The sequence below is a fragment of the Piliocolobus tephrosceles genome, chromosome X (assembly GCF_002776525.5).
Source record: "Piliocolobus tephrosceles isolate RC106 chromosome X, ASM277652v3, whole genome shotgun sequence".
Classification (NCBI taxonomy): domain Eukaryota; kingdom Metazoa; phylum Chordata; class Mammalia; order Primates; family Cercopithecidae; genus Piliocolobus; species Piliocolobus tephrosceles.
In genome coordinates, this window is record NC_045455.1 from 38,692,527 (window position 1) to 38,712,226 (window position 19,700).

The 19,700-nt window shown below is 36.0% G+C and overlaps 1 protein-coding gene across 16 annotated transcripts in view; it reads left to right on the forward strand.

The window, feature by feature from the left end:
- The window catches only part of MYCBP2 (MYC binding protein 2), a 282,822-nt gene that overhangs the window by 156,849 nt on the left and 106,273 nt on the right, over positions 1-19,700 (forward strand). For all 16 annotated transcript variants that reach the window (XM_023186011.3, XM_026446684.2, XM_026446688.2 and 13 more), the window contains 8 exons: positions 1,113-1,213; positions 1,862-2,080; positions 3,913-4,138; positions 5,200-5,318; positions 6,032-6,119; positions 8,630-8,679; positions 12,479-12,651; positions 14,707-14,851. In XM_023186011.3, coding sequence (XP_023041779.2) covers positions 1,113-1,213; positions 1,862-2,080; positions 3,913-4,138; positions 5,200-5,318; positions 6,032-6,119; positions 8,630-8,679; positions 12,479-12,651; positions 14,707-14,851 — 1,121 coding nt within the window. The remainder of the gene's footprint in view (positions 1-1,112; positions 1,214-1,861; positions 2,081-3,912; positions 4,139-5,199; positions 5,319-6,031; positions 6,120-8,629; positions 8,680-12,478; positions 12,652-14,706; positions 14,852-19,700) is intronic.

Sequence of the window (19,700 nt, forward strand, 5' to 3'; positions counted from 1 at the left end):
TCAGGAGTTTGAGACCAGCCTGACCAACATGGTGAAACCCCATCTCTACTAAAAATGCAAAAAATAGCCGGGCGTAGTGGCAGGTGCCTGTAATCCTAGCTATTCAGGAAGCAGAGGCAGGAGAATAGCTTGAATCTGGGAGGCGGAGGCTGCAGTGAGCCGAGATCATGCCACTGCACTCCAGCCTGGGTGACAAAGTGAGACTCCATTTCAAAAAAAAAAAAAAAAAAAGGAAAAGAAAAAAAAAGTTGTTACTGCCACCTCCTTACTGTATAACGTTAATTCCTAATCCTAGTTTAACATCAGAACCACCTGGAAAGCTTGCTGAAAATAAAGACTGTTGGATCTATCCCCAGGGCTTGAAGCTAGGTTAAAAAACTGGTTTTTAAATAAGTGTGCAGCCTGTTTTGATGTAACAGCAGACCTGGGAATCAGTATTTGGGAGAATAATTGGCTTATAAAATAAAGGTCTTCACAGTATAGGCTTAGCTTATCTTTCCAGCACCATGTTCATGGATAACTGAGTAAAATGTTAATCAGTAAAGTGCTTTTCTTGGAAAAACAGAAAGCCATGTAGCTTAATAACAGTAAATGTTTCTGGAGTGCTGAATATGTGCAGGTGTTGTTCTCAAGTGTTTTACATATATTACCTTGTTTAATCTTCACAACATCCAAATGAGGGGAGTACTGTTGTGATCCTAAGTTACAGATTAAGTAATTTGCCTAATGTCACTGATAGAACCATGTTTGGTGCCAGAATGGTAATTTAAAATAAAGGCTCCATTACACTAGGTTCTGGTTCCAGCTCTATTATTTTGCAGGTACGTGTATTATGTATTAAGTATTTTGGGTAAGATACTTAAACATTGTGTGCCATGGTTTTCCTTTCTAAAAATTGGGAATAATAAAAGTATCTTATTGTGAGTATTAGTTGAGATAAGGCATGTATTCTAAAAAGCCTTCAGAATAGTACCAGGCCCTTGACAAGCACCCAATTTGTGTCAACTATAGTTTCGCTCAAAAGAACAGAATATAGATTTAGTATAGCACGTATACAGTACAATGAAATTACATTCTAACTGTAGTTTCAATGCCTTTTATGCCTTTTTTAGCTGACGACATTCCAGAACTGCTGAGTTCTTCTAGTCTGTTTTCCATGCTGCTCCCCCTTATTATAGCCTACATAGGACCAGTAGCTGCTGCTATTCCCAAGGTGTGTAATTTAATTCTATAACTTTGAATGTTTTTTTTAAATACCTTTTAAAAACAAAGACTTTGTGTCTTGTCTTTACAAAAACTTGCATCTTTGAGGCATCTGGAGTATAGGTAACAAGCAGAGAGATATACTAATTATTAAAGTTCTCTGTTCTTCTTAGTATTGTTTACTGGATTGCTGTGCTTATTTGTTGGCTTTACGTTTGAAGAATTTGTGAATGGGAAATAGATTTTAGAAATTTTAGAAATGTGATATGTAAGGAAAGATTATGTTAACTGAGATTTTTCAAATTTATGAAGTTGATGCCAGATGGTCTTCATTAATAACAATAGCAATGTTAAAGGAAAAGAGCGTTTTAAAACAGTGACATATTCAAGAGATGGAAGAAAGGATAAACTATTGATTCTTCGGCATAATTAAGTAAAACGTGATTTACTTCAGATCATGAAAAAACGAAAGTGTTTAAAAATATAGATTTAGATATTGTCATGTAACATCTAAGATAAATCTTTTTTTAATCAATTGAACAGATTTCCCTTTGAACAAAAGCTTAACTAGTAGAAAATTCAGACAGAAATTGTTATTAGAGTAATAGAACTACTTTTACATGTATCTCATTTAACCATATTTTTATATGTGTGCTAGGTGGCTGTAGAAGTCTTTGGCCTTGTCCAACAATTGCTTCCGTCAGTTGCCATTTTGAATCAGAAGTATGCACCCCCTGCCTTCAACCCTAATCAGTCGACAGATAGCACCACAGGAAACCAGCCTGAACAGGGCCTCTCTGCTTGTACAACCTCCAATCACTATGCTGTCATAGAGAGTGAGCACCCGTATAAACCTGCCTGTGTGATGCACTACAAGGTAGGCACCAGTTCTTAGTGTGATTTGACCGTAAAACTTGGTGTGAGGTTCTCTGATGATATCTTAAAGAATGCCTGGCCTGCATTTATGAGTATAGCTTCTTTTATAGTATTTACATATAGAGAATCAGCAGGTGATTAGGCATTGTTGGATATACAGAATAATTTAAGACGGAATTTTTATCTCAAAGATGATAAAATTTTATTGGTTTATGAGAGTTGTTCTGAAATCTTCCTACAAGTATAGTGTGGTATATAATGCTAAACTTCATGCTGTGGTTCATAATAGTAGTAGATATAAGGATTAACAATTTTAAATTGTATTTTTTGAACTAACATTATTTGTACCACAGCCTGAGCTCTGAAAATTTACAACCCCAATGTAAGATTTAAACTAGTCTATACGTGTTAAAAAAAAACTATGTATAAAATGATTATAAATGTAGTGTTATTAGAGAGTGTTCAAAATCCATGTTCTTTGTTTTTTCATTGTATCATGCAAATTAAGGAAGAAAAGGATAAATTTATATTTTGTGTGCTTATAAAATATTCCACTTTTCATGGTAGAAGCTATTAAGCGTCTGTAGGTAAATAGGCTAGTACAATGCACTTATTTATCCGTCTCCCAGATTCAGCAATGTCAACTCTTAGTCAGACCTGTCTCATTTATTCCCTACCTGCTTCCTAACCTCTTGTATTGTTTTAAAGCACATTTATAATATTTATTGACACAATGTCTCCAAAATACAAGGACCCTTAAAAATAACCATAGTATTATCACACTAAAAAAAGACAATTTAATGTCTTCAAATATCATATAAATTTTTAATTATTTGAGTTAGAATCCATGTAAGATCCATACGTTGTGATTAGTATGTCTCTTAAGTCCCCTTTAATCTTAAGTTCCTTTAAATCTGTAAGACTCCCTCCGTCTCTCTCTTTTTTTGTTCCCTTGAGTTCTATTTGTTAAAGAAACTGGATCCTATATGTTTGTTAGATGGGAGCCTCTTCAGCTTACCTGCTGGGTGATTCCTAGCTTGCAGTCATTCCTAGCTTCCTTGTTTTCTGGTAGGATAAGATGTTCCAGGCTCCTTTTATATGTTTAATGCCTCAAACTTGGAACAAACCATTTTTTCAAAGTGTCCTAATTTCTGTTATACATACACACACATATGTTTATATATGTATATACGTAAATGTATATATGTTTATGTATAGGTAGATTTATGTGTATGTATAGTTTTTAGAAGATAAAATACCTCATGAGTTTATAGTGTTGATACTAATTCAAAATAAGGACCACAGACACACCTCAGTCTCCTTTCTCCTACATCTAAAATTCCTGTTAGTGACACTGGGAATATCAGAATTCAAAAATCATTTAAATTATTTCATTTGGGGGGTGTGTGTGTGTGTGTGTGTTTGTCTTTGAAGTGTATCCCATCTAAATGTATGGTCACATTACTGTGTTTAAATTTAGTTGGAATGCTCCCTCTTTGCGTGATTATGTGTTCATTGGATATACACTTACAGAGTCGTTTAATTTTAGAGTTTAGGAATTGCTTTTTAAATTTGGATTTTGTTTTATAATTCTTTAAATACTTAACATAGTTTGAAGTCAAATTTATGAAACAAATCTAGCTTTTATCTCTGTCCTCTTCACTCTGTTCTTCCTTCTCTGTCATAGGTAACATTTTATTCTATTTTAATTTTGTAGTTTATCCTGTTGTGTCATTTAATAAAAGCATAGACACATATACACATACAGATGCAGATGTATGTGTGTTTGTATGTATAGATCTGTATTCATGTTGCCTTGCCTATTGGCCTCAGGTGACATTCCCAGAATGTGTGAGGTGGATGACAATCGAATTTGACCCTCAGTGTGGTACTGCACAGTCAGAAGATGTCCTTCGTTTGTTGATTCCTGTCAGAACTTTTCAGAATTCAGGATATGGACCAAAATTGACATCTGTTCATGAAAATCTTAATTCATGGATAGAATTAAAGAAATTTTCAGGATCCTCTGGGTGGCCTACTATGGTTTTGGTGTTGCCAGGTAAGTTTTTCTTTTATTCTGTTTTATGTGGTAAAATAAGTGCATTTATGTATATTGAGTAGGGGTGTATCATTGAAAATGTTTATCTAATTTTTAGAGAAATTTATTAAAGACCTACCATGTATCTGGATTGCATTTGAGGAATAAATAAGATACCCTGGGCAAGGGGCACAGCCTAATCCAAGTTTCGGAGAAGACAATGTTTTAAGGATTTTGTGAAAAAAAGATTAGCTTGACCAAAGCAGAGTGTTAACGTTGAGGAGCAGCTAGCTAGCTATGTAGTTGGGGCCAAATTATAGAAAACAATGGATTAGATCTTTTATTTTCCCAGAAAGTGCTAAATTTTCAGAACTTAATGAAGGACTGAAGTCCTTCCTTCTAAGAGAATTTGTGAAGCACTTTCTTGTGTGAAAAGTTGTGTGGAAGCTGTTTCAGTTGGCTTGAGGGTATGTGTGAACGGGAGAGTCGGAGCACACAAGCACAGCTGTTATTGCTGGTACTGTGCTTTTCTTTAAAAGAGAGTTATTTAAGTAAGTTTTTAAAACTATGTTTTAAAACTTACAGTTTGTTGCATTCTTAACGGGTTAACTAGGGCTACTCTTGTGATCCTTCAAACTAATAGGCAATTTCAATTCAGGAACTACTTCTTTCTACTCTGACCTGCCTATTTGTTTGTTTGTTTGGGAAAAGATCAGAAAAAGACACATGCCAGGGTAGAGGATTGCCCACTTTGAAAAATAAAAAGGCTAACGTCAGTATTTGACAAATAATTGAAAAATGATTGCCCATGTAACTTAAGTACTTTATTAAGCAGGAGAGTTTGATTATGAAAAAAAGTAACAATTCATTTGCGATAGACCTGTTGTTTCTAGTGTTATTTTTGGTACAATTTCCTTAAGTAGACATAGGAACACTCCCCGCCACAAGTCTATTTGAGTTATGTAGTATATGATTTGTGTTTCTGCCTATCTTATGATAAAAGAGAAAGTCCATTGGATAAAAGAGGGAAATTTTAATAAAATTGTTTCAGAGTTTTAACTCAATTCTGGCGTTTTTATTAGGAAATGAGGCCCTTTTTTCACTGGAGACCGCATCAGATTATGTAAAAGATGACAAAGCTTCTTTCTATGGTTTTAAGTGTTTTGCAATTGGATATGAATTTAGCCCTGGACCTGATGAGGTAAGAATGAATTGTCTTTTCATTCTTTTAAGGAAGATTGAGTTTCTAAGGGCTAGTGAGTTGTGCTTCTTACTGACTTAAATTGTACTGTTGCCTCTATTCAAAAAGTCGGGACCAGGTGCAGTGGCTCACACCTGTAATTGCAGCAATTTGGGAGGTGAGAGAAACCCTTGAGGCCAGTTTGAGACCAGCCTAGGCAATATATCAAAATCCTTTCTCTACAAAAAAATGAAAAGAAATTAATTTAACCTAGGGGTGTATAATTCTAAATATTTTGTAGTTTAATTATGTGCAGTGGTCTGTTTTGTTACTTTTAATACATGAAGAGGATGGAGTTTGTGCAACATGACACCTGCCCTGAACCTGCTCAGTTGGCTATACCTTTCCGAGTAAACAGTTGAACCTGTTTTCACAAAGAGACTATCATCTTGTCTAAATGTTTTAAATCATGCAATAAAATAAAACCGAGGACAAAGTGGACCAAAGTAATGAATGAACAGTTATTTGGACAATGAACCTTTAAACCTGAACCTTACAACCAGCCTGAGATAAAACATTGAGTACTGAATCTCATCTCCTCTCACTTTAACCGTTAGCTTCATGTGCTTCCTTCTGATTTCAAAAGTAATGCTTGAATGCAAATCACATTTTGCTGATAATCCATATTATCATTCAAACATTTTTAAAGCAGCAAATTTTATGCAATTCCATAGGGAGTCATCCAGTTGGAAAAAGAATTAGCCAATCTTGGTGGGGTTTGTGCGGCAGCTCTGATGAAGAAGGACCTAGCACTGCCTATTGGTAAGTGTGGCCAATGCTGGATGTTGTGATAGGGTTTTGTTTTTTGTTTTGTTTTGTTTTGTTTGTATTTTAAGAGTAGAATGTATGTATTATAAAAGGTCTGCAAATAGATTTGCAAAATGAATTTTGTAATCTCATATTCATGAGCAATAACTGCTTCATGTACTGGTAATTTGAGTTTGTCTAAGAGACTGGAGGGTATCCTCTTTCCTGTTTTAATTTACACACGTACATGGACACCCTTTTTATGCATATACATGCTTTGAGCCAGGGTGTATAGTGTGTATGTTCAGCGAAGCACTGAATATATAGTATTAAACCAAAAATTCTAGATATTTCTTAAATATTCTAGTGGAAATATCAAGTAGACAACTGAATATTCGTTGTCTAGATCAGAGGATCGGTCAATAGAAATGTAATTGAATATGATCGTTATTTAAAGATATGGGACTATATGAAAGATATGCTAGAGAATGTAGATAAGAAAGAGAAGATAGCTTAGGATTAAAGCTGTGACTTACCAAAATTTAAAAGATGTACAGAACAGGAAGAGGAGGCTGCAAATGAGACTGCGAAGGAACAGTCAGTGAAGGAGGAGAAAAACCAGGAGAGGGGATGTTCCTGGGATTTTGGCATGCTCTGAGAAGTGAATTAAAATCTATCATTGGACTTGAAGACTTGTTGGTTGCTTGTATATGCAATGAGAAATATGTTAGTAAAATGAGAGTCCTTTCAGAGTAGAGAGGGAGAATGGAAAGTAAGGAAGGGTGGTCCATTTGAATTTAGATATCTCTTTAGAAGAATTTTTCACTGGAGCAAAACAGAGATGAGGCAGTGGCAGAAATGGTACTTTCTTATATGAAGCAAATTTGTATGATACACGATTAATCTATAATCAAGGGAGTAAAGTTGAAAATAAAAATGCTTACTGATTCTATAACGTTTATACATGGTTTAAAGTTTTATTTTCTTACCCCCCCCAAAATCCATCTTTACACCTTCCTTTAAGACTACCCTTCCCACTATTATTTTTTCCTCCCTTTTTTTCCTCTGACTTTCCTTCTTTATTACGTTTTCTCTTCCTGGTCCCTTTTATTCTTCTCCATTCCTTTTCTCCCAGTTAATATTGGTATGTATGTGCGGAAATGAGACCTTGTATTGTATCCACGTGAGGAAAATTGCTAGCAACCTATTTTTGTCAATAGCTGTTAAAGTTTATATATACTTTTTGACATAAAAAATTTTTATACATGTTTGCACAAATACTCAAAAAGTATATGTTGAAGGATGGATTAATATAGCAGTGCTTGTGATTGTAAAACCTAGAAACAACCAAAATGTCTTTCAGTTGGGAACTAGTTAAATAAGTAATGGCGTACCCATTCAATGGCAGTCTATGCAGCTCTTTGAAAAAGTGTGGCCTAACAAGGAAAACTGTCCAAATTATATTAAGTAAGAAAAGCAAGTTGCAGAAGAGGGTCCCATTTTTGCATACATTATTCTGTATATTACAAAAGAGTATGTTGTGGCTCACACCTGTAATCCGAGCACTTTGGGAGGCTGAGGCAGCTGGATCACGAGGTCAGGAGATTGAGACCATCCTGGCTAACATGGTGAAACCCTGTCTCTACTAAAAATACAATAATTAGCTGGGCATGGTGGCACACGCCTGTAGTCCCAGCTACTCGGGAGGCTGAGGCAAGAGAATCACTTGAACCCGGGAGATGGAGGTTGCAGTGAGCCGAGATCACGCCACTGCACTCCAGCCTGAGCGACAGAGTAAGACTCCATCTCAAAAGAAAAAGAGTATGTTTATGTGTGGTTGAAACACATATATATTTTTGGTTTGTTTGCACACGAAGTTTCTAGAACAACACATAAGCTGTTGACAGTGGATAGTTTTAAGGGGGCATGGCACTGGTTAGAGATTTCGAATTTTTTGTTCTACACTTCTATACAATTTGAGTATTTCCCATTGAACAAGTATTACTTTATTAGTAACATTTAATAATTAAGCTATCAAAGAAAGATCAATAAATATGTTCTATATTAATTAATAAATGAGAAAATAGCTAGGGGATGCAGTCACTGCCTTTTATTTTTCTGTGAGTAGCTGTCATTTACTAAAGTTATAGCTCTTCTATAAGGCAACCAAAATATAAAGGCTCAGATTCGAAATAATTTGCTCCCTCTTTTTTTAGACAAAACGAATACACTAAGTTCAGAAAGTATACATTTATATTCATAAATGTAGGATGTATCTTTGGCAAATCACCCATGGGTGCTTCTTGAGTATTGCCTTGAGAATTGTAGTATATTTCCACTGGAAATATCTTATATATTAAAATGTATGCTGCTGGGATTTTTTCCAGAATCACAAATCTTTTCAATCTGGAGTAACAGAATTATTTAAAAAAAAAAAAAAAAAATGTAATGAATGCAAAGGACTAGAAAATTAAACTAAACTAAATATTGACATGTTTTAGTAAAACTTTTTATTCGCACAACAGGTAATGAATTAGAGGAAGACCTTGAAATTCTTGAAGAGGCTGCATTGCAGGTATTGTCCCAAATGTTTTAACGATAAACTTTATACATTAATTTAAAAAGTTTTATCACTCAGATCAGCCTATTTATCTTGACATTCGGTTCATTCATTAAGTACTTCACTCTATTCATTGGCATTATAGTTATAAATGACTTATAATTGCTCCCTTTGGTAGGAGAAACCCATGTGAGCCCTATGTATTTGGTGGGTAATTGACTCTGGAGTTAGACAAAAATCCTTTGGGAGAAAAAACAGATCAAGTGCCAAGGGTGCAAAGGATGGCTTGCAGAGCTGTGGCCATTTAAACTGCATCTTGAAAGAATTTTTTTTTTCTTTTTTGCCAGCTAGAGAAAGGGGAAAGACATTTCACAAAGGATGTATAGTTGTGTTATAGGAAGCAGCAAAAGGTGAGGTCAGTACAGTTGGTGAGCTCAGTCTGTGACAAACCAGTATATCATATTAAGTGGTTAGGGCTAGTTGCCTGTAGACAATTGGGAGTCATCGTTTGTTGTTTTTATTATTGTTTGCTTTACCTTTTTTGCTCGTTTAGGCATTAACTAGCACATTTGACTCTGAATGGAAATACATGAGTACTGTATTTCAGTGCAGTACCCCTTTGGATCTGTTACATCAACCTAATATTTCTTAAAATTGCTTAGAGATGACTATATTGTATTCTTTCTTCATTAGTCTGACTTTAGCTGGCTAGTAATCTGTAATAGGATGGAAATATCAGAATCTGTAGGCATCATTTGTCAAATTGTAATACCTACTTAAGCCAAACCAGAGATTCTGATGTACTGCTAAGTGAGCACCATTGGTTACCACACACTGAGAACATCAGTGATGGGGAAAATTTTGCATCTAGCAGTAGTGTGAAGATAGAAGAAAAGTTGAGAGTCTCTCAGCTGGATCAGTGGTGCTCAGACCCTAGGATTTGATAGATTTGTAAAATTTTCCAAAAATATTTTTCCTGAGAACTTATTAGGTAAAAACACTCTTTAAAAATGTACTACTTATTATCAGCAATAAAATAAAAGACATTTTAATAGCCCCAGATGGAAAAGTCTTAGAATGGAAGACTCTGTTATATCCTTAGTTTTTCTAATTCTGCCATGGATCAGAGAACTTTGAGCCCACATTTGGAAAACACCAATTTAGATCATACTTATTTTCTGTACTAGGTATATGTAGTTAGTAGTAGTGATTTAAATAATATCTGTAGAACACTTCATAGGTTTCAGCATCTTTAATATTATCTCTGTTTTTGTAATTACACTTTGAAATCAATATTAGGTCTTGCATCTTACAATTATAATAACTGAAGTTCAAAGAAGTTTTGTGACTTCTTGAAGACTCAGATGGGAAACAAAGGCTGGTACCCAGTCCTTGTAATTGCTAAGGCTAGTGCTTTACATTTTATTTATTTCCTGAGATGAATTAATCAAAGTGGTAATAATGAAAACATTTATTTCATCTTTATCAAGCACTATTTTAAACATTTTGTGCATTTTTAACTCCCCACAGCAACCCAATGAATTAAAAAGTTTTATCTCCATTTACAAATGAGGCATAGAGCATTTAGGCAGTTCGCTCACGATCACACAGCTAGTGAGCAACTGCATTGGGATGTGTTTGCTGGCAGTTCGGTGACAAAAGAAACCCCGTCTCATTAGCTGGGCATGGTGGCACATGCCTGTAATCCCAGCTACTCAGGAGGCTGAAGCAGGAGAATTGCTTGAACCCGGGAGTTGGAGGTTGTGGTGAGCCGAGATCACACCATTGCACTCCAGCCCAGGCAACAAGAGCGAAATGTCATCTCAAAACAAAACAAAACAAACAAAAAAAGTTCATGATTTTGAACACTATCTTCTGATCATAGGGAGCTATAATGTGTCAGTAATGTTAAGAAACTTCTGAGTTTTAAAAAGCCACTGGCATCTTATGTGTATTCGTTTTTTAAAGTTAAGTCTTTGTACCTTAAGATTCAAAAATAAAAATTAATTCAACAGATATATAATAAACAATATGGGTCAGGCAACATTCTAGTTAAAGGAGAACTGTCAAAGACTTTCTATTAGTCCGTTTTCACACTGCTATAAAGAACTTCCTGAGGCTGGGTAATTTGTAAAGAAAAGATATTTAATTGACTCACAGTTCCCTACATGGCTGAGGAGGCCTCAGGAAACTTACAATCATGACAGAAGGCAAAAGGGAAGCAAGGCACGTCTTACATGGCAGCAGGAGAGAGAGAAGGGGAAAAGCCTCCGGACTTACCAAACAACCAGATCTTGTAAGGACAACAGCAAGGGGGAAATCTGCCCCCATGATTCAATCACTTCCCACCAGGTCACTCCCCCAACACGTGGAGATTATAATTCAAGTTGAGATTTGGGTGGGGACACAGAGCCAAACCATATCAGAGTTCATATATTGTTTATAATTTCAGGGATTATTATGGTATATAAAGTGTCATCTAGGCCAGATATGGAGAGATCTTTATTGTGTTACTGTTCAAGAAAAAAAAAAAATGATGTCCCAAATTGCCTATCTTTTTGGCATGTAAGGTAGTTTTTGTGATAATCTAACATGTATTAAACATTTACTGTTTGTTAGGCAATGTATTGTATATTTTATATGCATTATTTAGTTTAAATTTTATAATAACTGTGTAAGAGAGAGATTATTTGACCACCAGTTTATATATTTCACAGATTATGGGATGGTAGCTTTTTAGCTTAAGAGCACACAGCAAATAATTTGTCCAAAGCCAGGATTTGAACTTAAGTCTATTTGATTCCAAAGATGATTATTTTTGAAACTGCATAATTTCAAATGTGATAGTACTAGAAATGTAATTATTTTCTATGAAAAAAAATTTTTGGAATTTATTTTATAGTCAGTAAAAAGTTTTTAGAGTTTCAGCATTTAAAACAAGTCTTTCCAAAAACATAAGACTTGCTTGTCAGATAGATGAAACCTAAAATTTGTTTTATCTGCCTCTTCTCCTTAACTTTAATAAGGCTTAGACAGGCTAATGAGGTTTGTGTGCTGCCACAATCAGGCTTCCACTCACTTTTACCCAAATCAAGACCTTGGTGCCCACCCACCCAAGAGAACAGCCACACCTTACTCAGGATAGCTGCCTGTAAGGGGAACTTAAAAAGAGGGAAGCCAGGTGCAGTGGCTCAGGCTTGTAATCCCTGCACTTTGATAGGCCAAGGTGGGAGGACTGCTTGAGGCCAGGAGTTTAAGACCAGCCTGGGCAACATAGCAAGACCCCATCTCTACAAAGTTTTTTAAAAAATTAGCCAGCCATGGTGGCATACGCCTGTAGTCCCAGCTACTTGGGAGGTTGAGGCAGAAGTATCGCTTAAGCCCAGGAGGTCAAGGCAGCAGTGGGCTATGATGGCACCACTGTACTCCAGCCTGGGGTGACAGAGAAAGGCCTTGTCTCAAAAAGAAAAAGAGGGAGACATCCACAGCTGCTGACAGAAGGGAGCTCTGGCCCTGAAAAATGAGGACGTAACACATAGAGGACTGGCATGGGAGGAGATACACCATTTTATCCAGCATGCAGATCTCTGACAAGGCATTTATTTTTGAGGGAGGAAAGAAACCGGAAATATCGTCTCATAATTTTCTCTCCTAGGAATTTCCTATTCTGTGGGTTAAAAGAAGGAACAGTGGGGTATGTGGAGAAAATGATTTCTCCGTAAAGGCCTGTCTAAAAGTATCTGCATATTGAAAAATTACATGTAATTAAAGTTTTATTTTTAAAAATATACAAATATTCTTTTTTACTTAACAGGTGTGCAAAACCCATTCTGGAATTCTTGGAAAGGGTCTTGCTCTTTCTCATTCACCAACTATATTAGAAGCACTTGAGGGAAATTTACCACTCCAAATCCAAAGCAATGAACAGTCTTTTCTGGATGATTTTATTGCCTGTGTCCCAGGATCAAGTGGTGGAAGGCTTGCAAGGTAAATGTACTTTAAGTTACTTACTTTATTTTAGGGCTTTCATTTTTCATCGTTTCTGAAAGAGGGGAGTGATTAGAATATTAAAGTGCTACTTTAAAAATGTCAGATTTGCCGGGCGCGGTGGCTCACGCCTGTTATCCCAGCACTTTGGGAGGCCGAGGCGGGCAGATCACAAGTCAGGAGATTGAGACCATCCTGGCTAACATGGTGAAACCCTGACTCAATTAAAAATACAAAAAAAAAAAACACATTAGCTGGGCGAGGTGGCGGGCGCCTGTAGTCCCAGCTACTCAGGAGGCTGAAGCAGGAGAATGGCATGAACCCAGGAGGCGGAGCTTGCAGTGAGCAGAGATAGCGCCACTGCACTCCAGCCTGGGTGACAAAGCGAGACTCCGTCTCAAAAAAAAAAAAAAAAAAAAGTAAAAAAGTCTGGTTTATGTATGTTTAACTTGCTGAAATATAAAATGACAGTTAATATTTTTGTTTGGTAGTTTTTTGTTTGTTTGTTTGTTTGCTTTTGAGAGAGAGGGTCTCACTCTCTTGCCCAGGCTGGAATGCAGTGGCATGATCTCAGCTCACTGCAACCTCCGCTTCCTGGACTCAAGTGATTCTTGTGCCTCAGCCTCCCAAGTAGCTGGGATTACAGATATGCCACCACACCCGGCTATTTTCCTTTTTTGTATTTTCTGTAGAAACAGAATTTTACCATGTTGCCCAGGCTGGAATAGTTATGATAGTATATGATGAGACTGGGTGTGATGGCTCATGCCTGTAATCCCAATACTTTAGTAGGCTGAGGCAAGTGGATTGCTAGAGCATAGGAGTTGGTGACCAGTCTGGCCAACATGGCGAAACCCTGTCTCTACAAAAAATACAAAAATTAGCGAGGCATGGCGGCACACTTCTGTAGTCCCAGCTACTTGGAGGCTGAGGTGGAAGGATCGCTCAAACCCTGGAGGCAGAGGTTGCTGTGATTATGCCAGTGCAATCCATGGTGAAACCCTGGCTCTGCAAAAAATAAAAACATTAAGCGTGGTGGCACACATCTGTAGTCCCAGCTACTTGGAGGATGGCTCAAAGCCTGGAGGCAGAGGTTGCTGTGATTGTGCCACTGCAATCCAACTTGGGCAACAGAGCAAGACCTTGTCTCAAAAAAAAAAAAAAAATGAATTAATTAAATTAAATGTATTATAGTTGCTAATTGATTATTTTTGTTGCTTTTTGTTTGTAGGATGAAAAGGAACAAAAATATTTTAGCCTCCCTGATTTTACTAGTAAAAAAAAAAGTCCCAACTTTTTTCTGGTTTTAATTTTAAAATTGCAGAGATTACTCTTTAGTTTTTAAAAATCACAAAATAGTGATTGGAGAGGAATATCAAATCACTTAAGTCAGCCTCGCTACTATACTGTGCAGATATTTTTATGTAATGCATGGTAGAATTACTTATTACTCAGCTCACAGGACAACTTGAATGTGTAGATTACGGAATGAATTCAGGAATGGACATCACAAATTACAGAACATTGATGCATTTTAGGTGGAAAGCAAGGTAATGAGGAAGATAGTTGAGAAACTGTGATAAAAAGTTGGGCAGGACACCTTGAACCTGGCTGCTGTCAGGCAAGCAGAGGGCCATTTCTACCCCTGCTTTTACAGAGACATTGCTTTTTCCAGGCTTCCCGGATGGCAGAGTAAGGCGGAGCTCCTTCAGAGTGAGCCTGCTCAGGACTTCAAATTATACACAACCTACATCGTGTTCTTGGTGATTTTAAATTAGCCATAGTTAAAATTTCAGGTTTCCTGGTTTTAGAAAGTATTTTTATACTGTATTTAAATATCAGAGATCTCCTGTGCTTTGTCATGTTTTTTAAATGAATTTGTCCTTAACAGTTTCCGAGGGAGACACTCATGGTTATCACTGAGTTGGAAATGAAGATAATGTTTTAGCATTTTGTTTGATATAAGTTTTGTTCATTTGGCTTAATTTTATATTAATCATTGAAGATGCTGATCGGTGTTTGGGGTTTTGTTTATTTGTTTTTCATTACCATTAGGTGGCTTCAGCCAGATTCATATGCTGATCCTCAGAAAACATCTTTGATCCTGAATAAGGATGATATTCGTTGTGGTTGGCCTACCACCATAACTGTTCAAACAAAAGACCAGTATGGGGATGTGGTACATGTTCCCAATATGAAGGTAATTATAACTGGATTAAATTAGCAGACATCTATATACTGGCTATGGTGACTGATAACATTTTAGAAATGCCAAGTGCTGAGAGTCCATTTGTTTTACCCTCTTTATATAATGGGTGGTGCTGAAAGTTTGTTTAAATGACTTTATTTAAACAAATAAATAAATTTGTTTGTTTATATTAAGTAGTCCCCAAGTTTCTAAGTTAAGTGTATTTTTTTGTGAGATCTTTACATTTTGCTACCTGTTACGATGACTCAAAGGAGGGATAAGAAAGTATCCATCTGAAGAGTGCCAGGCACATAGAGGGAAGGCGCTCAATACGTATTGATTGAATAAATGCATGAAAGAATACATTTTTAAATTTTGTATATAGCTTTGAAAGACTCAAGTACATTCTGTGTTTGGTATAATTGAAACCACATTTAAAAAATAACAGTCATTAAATAATTTAGAAATATATGAGTTTAGATTGTAAAAGAATGAGGAATTGAAATAGTTGTATAACATATTGATGAATATAGAGTTTTTAGGATACCGCTTACCTGAAATAATAACTAATAATGATATTTCAGAGCATATTATACATAATTATTTGTGATTTAATCTGTTAATATGAATATCTCATCTAAAACTTTTATTTCTGAAAAATTTATATTGAATACAATTTTATATAGGCAGTCCCAGCCCTCTTCTCCTTCAAAGTTGTCTTATAGAGTGATTGGTTGGTTGAAGCTTAGAGTTGATAAAGCCACAAAACCCTCTTTGCTCATAGGACAGCTAATTTTGCCTCAATATTATTTTCAGTAGAACTATTTCAACTACTTCATGCATTCTTTCATTTATAGCATGAAGAAGTACAATGCCAATGTAGCATCTTACCTGACTAAGTAAAAAATAAGAGCACATTGCTTAAATGACTTAAGACCAGTAAATAAAACTGTGTGGAAAAGCTTTCAACCCTGATGCTAAATCAAAATCAGTCTTTTAGCAGTGTCTTTCAAATATTTGGCCATGATCCATAGTTAGAATTTTTATTATAACCCAAAGATATCAAATAAATATATGATGGAGTAGTGTCTATGTAATAGCATATATTAAGTACATATAATTTACTTTATATATACATACACACATAACGTACGTAATATGCTATACTCTGATATTTTCTCTAATTTTTTAAGGCAAATCATACCCTTCACAAAGTGAGTTCATGCTTACTTGGAATTATTCTATAAAATGCAAAAAGCATCTCAAATTATAAGAAAAAAATGAATTAAAAATAAAGTTATCCTGATAGTGATATGAAAAAAATGACTACTCGAGGACAAAATTTTGATCACAGTACAATACACATTAAGATACTGAAGGACTTGTATATTGTGTATTCACTGATGAATTTCTTAATGTAGTGAGTTGTTAAATCCAATCTTTGAACCCTCAAGTTTAAGTTTTTTATTCATGTGACAACATTCTAATACCATGTTCATACTGTGATGCTTCTGGTATTTCTTTAGTTGTATTTTCTTTCTTGTGTTTTCTCCTTTGCACCGTTTATTATCTCTTTTGATATCTGGGTTGTTTATATCTTGCATTTGAAAGTCAGACTTTATCTTTGTTTCTTTTCATCTTAGAGTTCTTTTTTTAACCATATGATGGATCCACTTTTTTTTTCTCTCTTCCCCTTCCCTCTCCTCTTTCACTTTCCCCTCCTTCTGCTTTTTCCCTCTTTTCTTCCTCTTCTTTCTCCTCCATATATTTGCTTCTCCTACTTTGTATCTTTCCTTGCCTTAAACCTCTTACCCAGTGTGCTCTAAATTCCTTTCAGATTTATCTAATTTAGAAACTTTCTAGAAAATCATTCTAAATACTATCTAGAAGAAGTGATTTGTGCTCCTACTGATGTTTAATTCATTAATATCATATTATATTAGCTGGAAACAAAATTAACCTATTTTACTTTCAGCCTATTAGTATATGAAGTCTCAGGAGTAGTTTAGACTGTTCAGAAATTGTTAAAATCTTTAAACAATAATAGCTAATTATTTGAAGCATAAAAATTGATTTGCAGCTAATATTTCAATGAGTTCCAAAATGCTTTAGAAAGCAACAAGTGTTATTGTTACAGTTTTTTACTTATAAAATGACTGTTTCCTACATGTGATAAAATGAGTTAGAACTAAACATACATATTGTATCAATGTCAATTTCCTGGTTTTGGTTCAGTACCATCAATGTTTGACAGTGTTGGATAAAATGTAGCCATTGGGGGAACCTGAGTGAAGGGTACATAGGACATTTCATCTATTTTGAAACTTCCTGTGAATTAAAAAAAAAAAAAAAGTTTAAGGAAATCTTACTTATTGACAAGAGATAGTCACATAGGAAATAAAAGAGTAACTTTTTTAAAGGAGCACAGTTTGTAAAAGAAAGCAGAATGGTTATTCTATAATGTCTCAGTTTTCTTAGAGTATAAAATTATTCAGTGATTTACTTCAAGGTTCATGGTGCATACAGACATAGACTCTAGTGATAATTTGTTAAATACTTAGGGTAAATATAGTTGCTTACAGAAAGGTTAAATTGAAATAGTATGTAAAAAAATAGTATCTGTTATTTAAAATCAAATATGTTTGAGACAGGAGAGTTCCCTTGACCCCTTTGTGAAACTTGACATGGGTGTGGTGTGGCTCATTTACTTGGCTGCTGCACTCAAACCCCTTGCAGGATGGGGAGCACCCAGGCAAGCAGGTGCCAGGGCCCAGGCAAGCCCCTTTGGGCTTGTGTCTAGGGGTGTGTCACAATTAGTGCTATTTTAGATTTGTTTTCTGTGGATGGCTAAGTGTTAAACAGCTCAGTGAAGAGTCAGCATGACAGCCTTTTTGGATTTCCGCACCCAGTGTGTCCTGAATTCTTGTGCGGCATTCAGGAAGAATCAGGTCATACGAACAGGTGATGAATGCGTGAATGCGGCGTTTTTTTGTTTTTGTTTTTGTTTTTTTTTTTTTTGGAGACGGAGTCTGGCTTTGTCGCCCAGGCTGGAGTTCTGTGGCACAATCTCAGCTCACTGCAAGCTCCGCCTCCCGGGTTCACACCATTCTCCCGCCTCAGCCTCCCGAGTAGGTGGGACTACAGGCGTCCGCCCCCACACCTGGCTAATTTTTTGTATTTTTAGTAGAGACAGGATTTCACCGTGTTAGCCAGGATGGTCTCGATCTCCTGACCTTGTGATCCACCCACCTCGGCCTCCCAAAGTGCTGGGATTACAGGCGTGTGCCACCACGCCCAGCCACTGCGGATTTTATCATACAGTGGAAGTGGCCCACAGTGGAAGGAGAGCTGGAAACGGCATGGTGTGAGACGGTGATATTTCCCTGAAGCCCAGCAGTCTCCAGCCAGGCTCCTCTCCGAAGTCGTGCCGTGTGAGGTTAAGCCTCGCGTCTGTCAGTTGCTGCTTCTCCACTTGATATTCACCACTTGTCTCTCTGCTAGCTGAAGTCTGGGATTTATAAGAGCATAGTGTAGCGGGGCAGAGCTGGCCAAAAAGGCAACATTTAGGTGGAATACAGGGATAAACTGGTCTCAGTTAGGGCCGTGGTTTCCAGGCTTGAGGGTGGGGCCTTTGCCAGGGAACCACCTTCTCCTTTCCGGTATATCTCTGACTCTTGTCTGTATCATCTTCAGAATTTTTAATTATATTTAAAGTTTAAAGCTTTTCATGCTAGCACATGTGTTTGAGTTGAAATTTTAACCATATACCTGTAAACTGCTGTTTTTTAAATATAAGGATGGGTTTTTCATATTTCCAGGGGATTGTGTCAGTCCAAATACTGATCTCTTGTAACCTCACCTGAAGATAGTGGTCACTTAATGGAATCTATTTGTCACCTGTGCCTAACGTTATGTAAACGGTGAAAGTCTCAAACTACTGATTCCATAGAATGGCATTATTAAGAACAATAAACATTAAAGACAGTCTGTAGTTCTGAGCTAGTCCTCAATTACTTAAAAATACTATCACTTTTATCTCTGCTACTTTTTCTATTTCTGTGACAATCCTGTTGAATTACCTATTCTTGCCAAGCACAAAAATGTCTGTAAGGAACAGCAGAAACTTTGGTAAAGCTCAGAATGTTGACACCTGCTGAAGACCTAAAGTGAAATTCAAATTTTGTGTACATTTGTGGTTGCCTAGGGGTCAAGTGTTTTTCTGCCAATGCATAAACAAATAAAAACCGAACGTTTTCTTATAATTCCTGGAAAATATTTCTGAAAAGTCTTTTTATAAGACAATTTGTGTTTTCAATATATTAACATCCCTCAACAGATCTGTGCTTTGTATCTATATAGTAGAGTTAGTAGATGAAAGATAGTCCCATTTTATTGTTGAAGAAATTGAGTTGCAAAGTTATAATTCCTGGAAAGTATATCTAAAAGGTATTTTTATAAGACAATTTGTATTTGTAATATATTAACACCCCTTAACAAACCTATTTTTTGCATCTATACTGTAGAGTTACTGGATGAAAGATAGTTCCGTTTTATTGTTGAAGAAATTGAGTTGCAAAGTTTAATAATAGATTGCTTAAATGTTATGTTAGTGATAGAGCTGTCTAATAATATTCTTTCTTCATCAGAGTAAAGAAACATCTTTGGGCTTTAGGTATAAGATTTGTTTCATTAAGTGTTAATTTTTGAAACTTCTATCAATAGAGAACATTTTCTTCTTTAGAACAGTGCAGCTCAAACTGACATTAGTGCTTTAAAATGTGCTGAGATTGTGGGAAAGCATTTACACTTGCATTACCTGATAAAATAATTTGTTAGTCCCTGCAATACCTTAATGTAGATT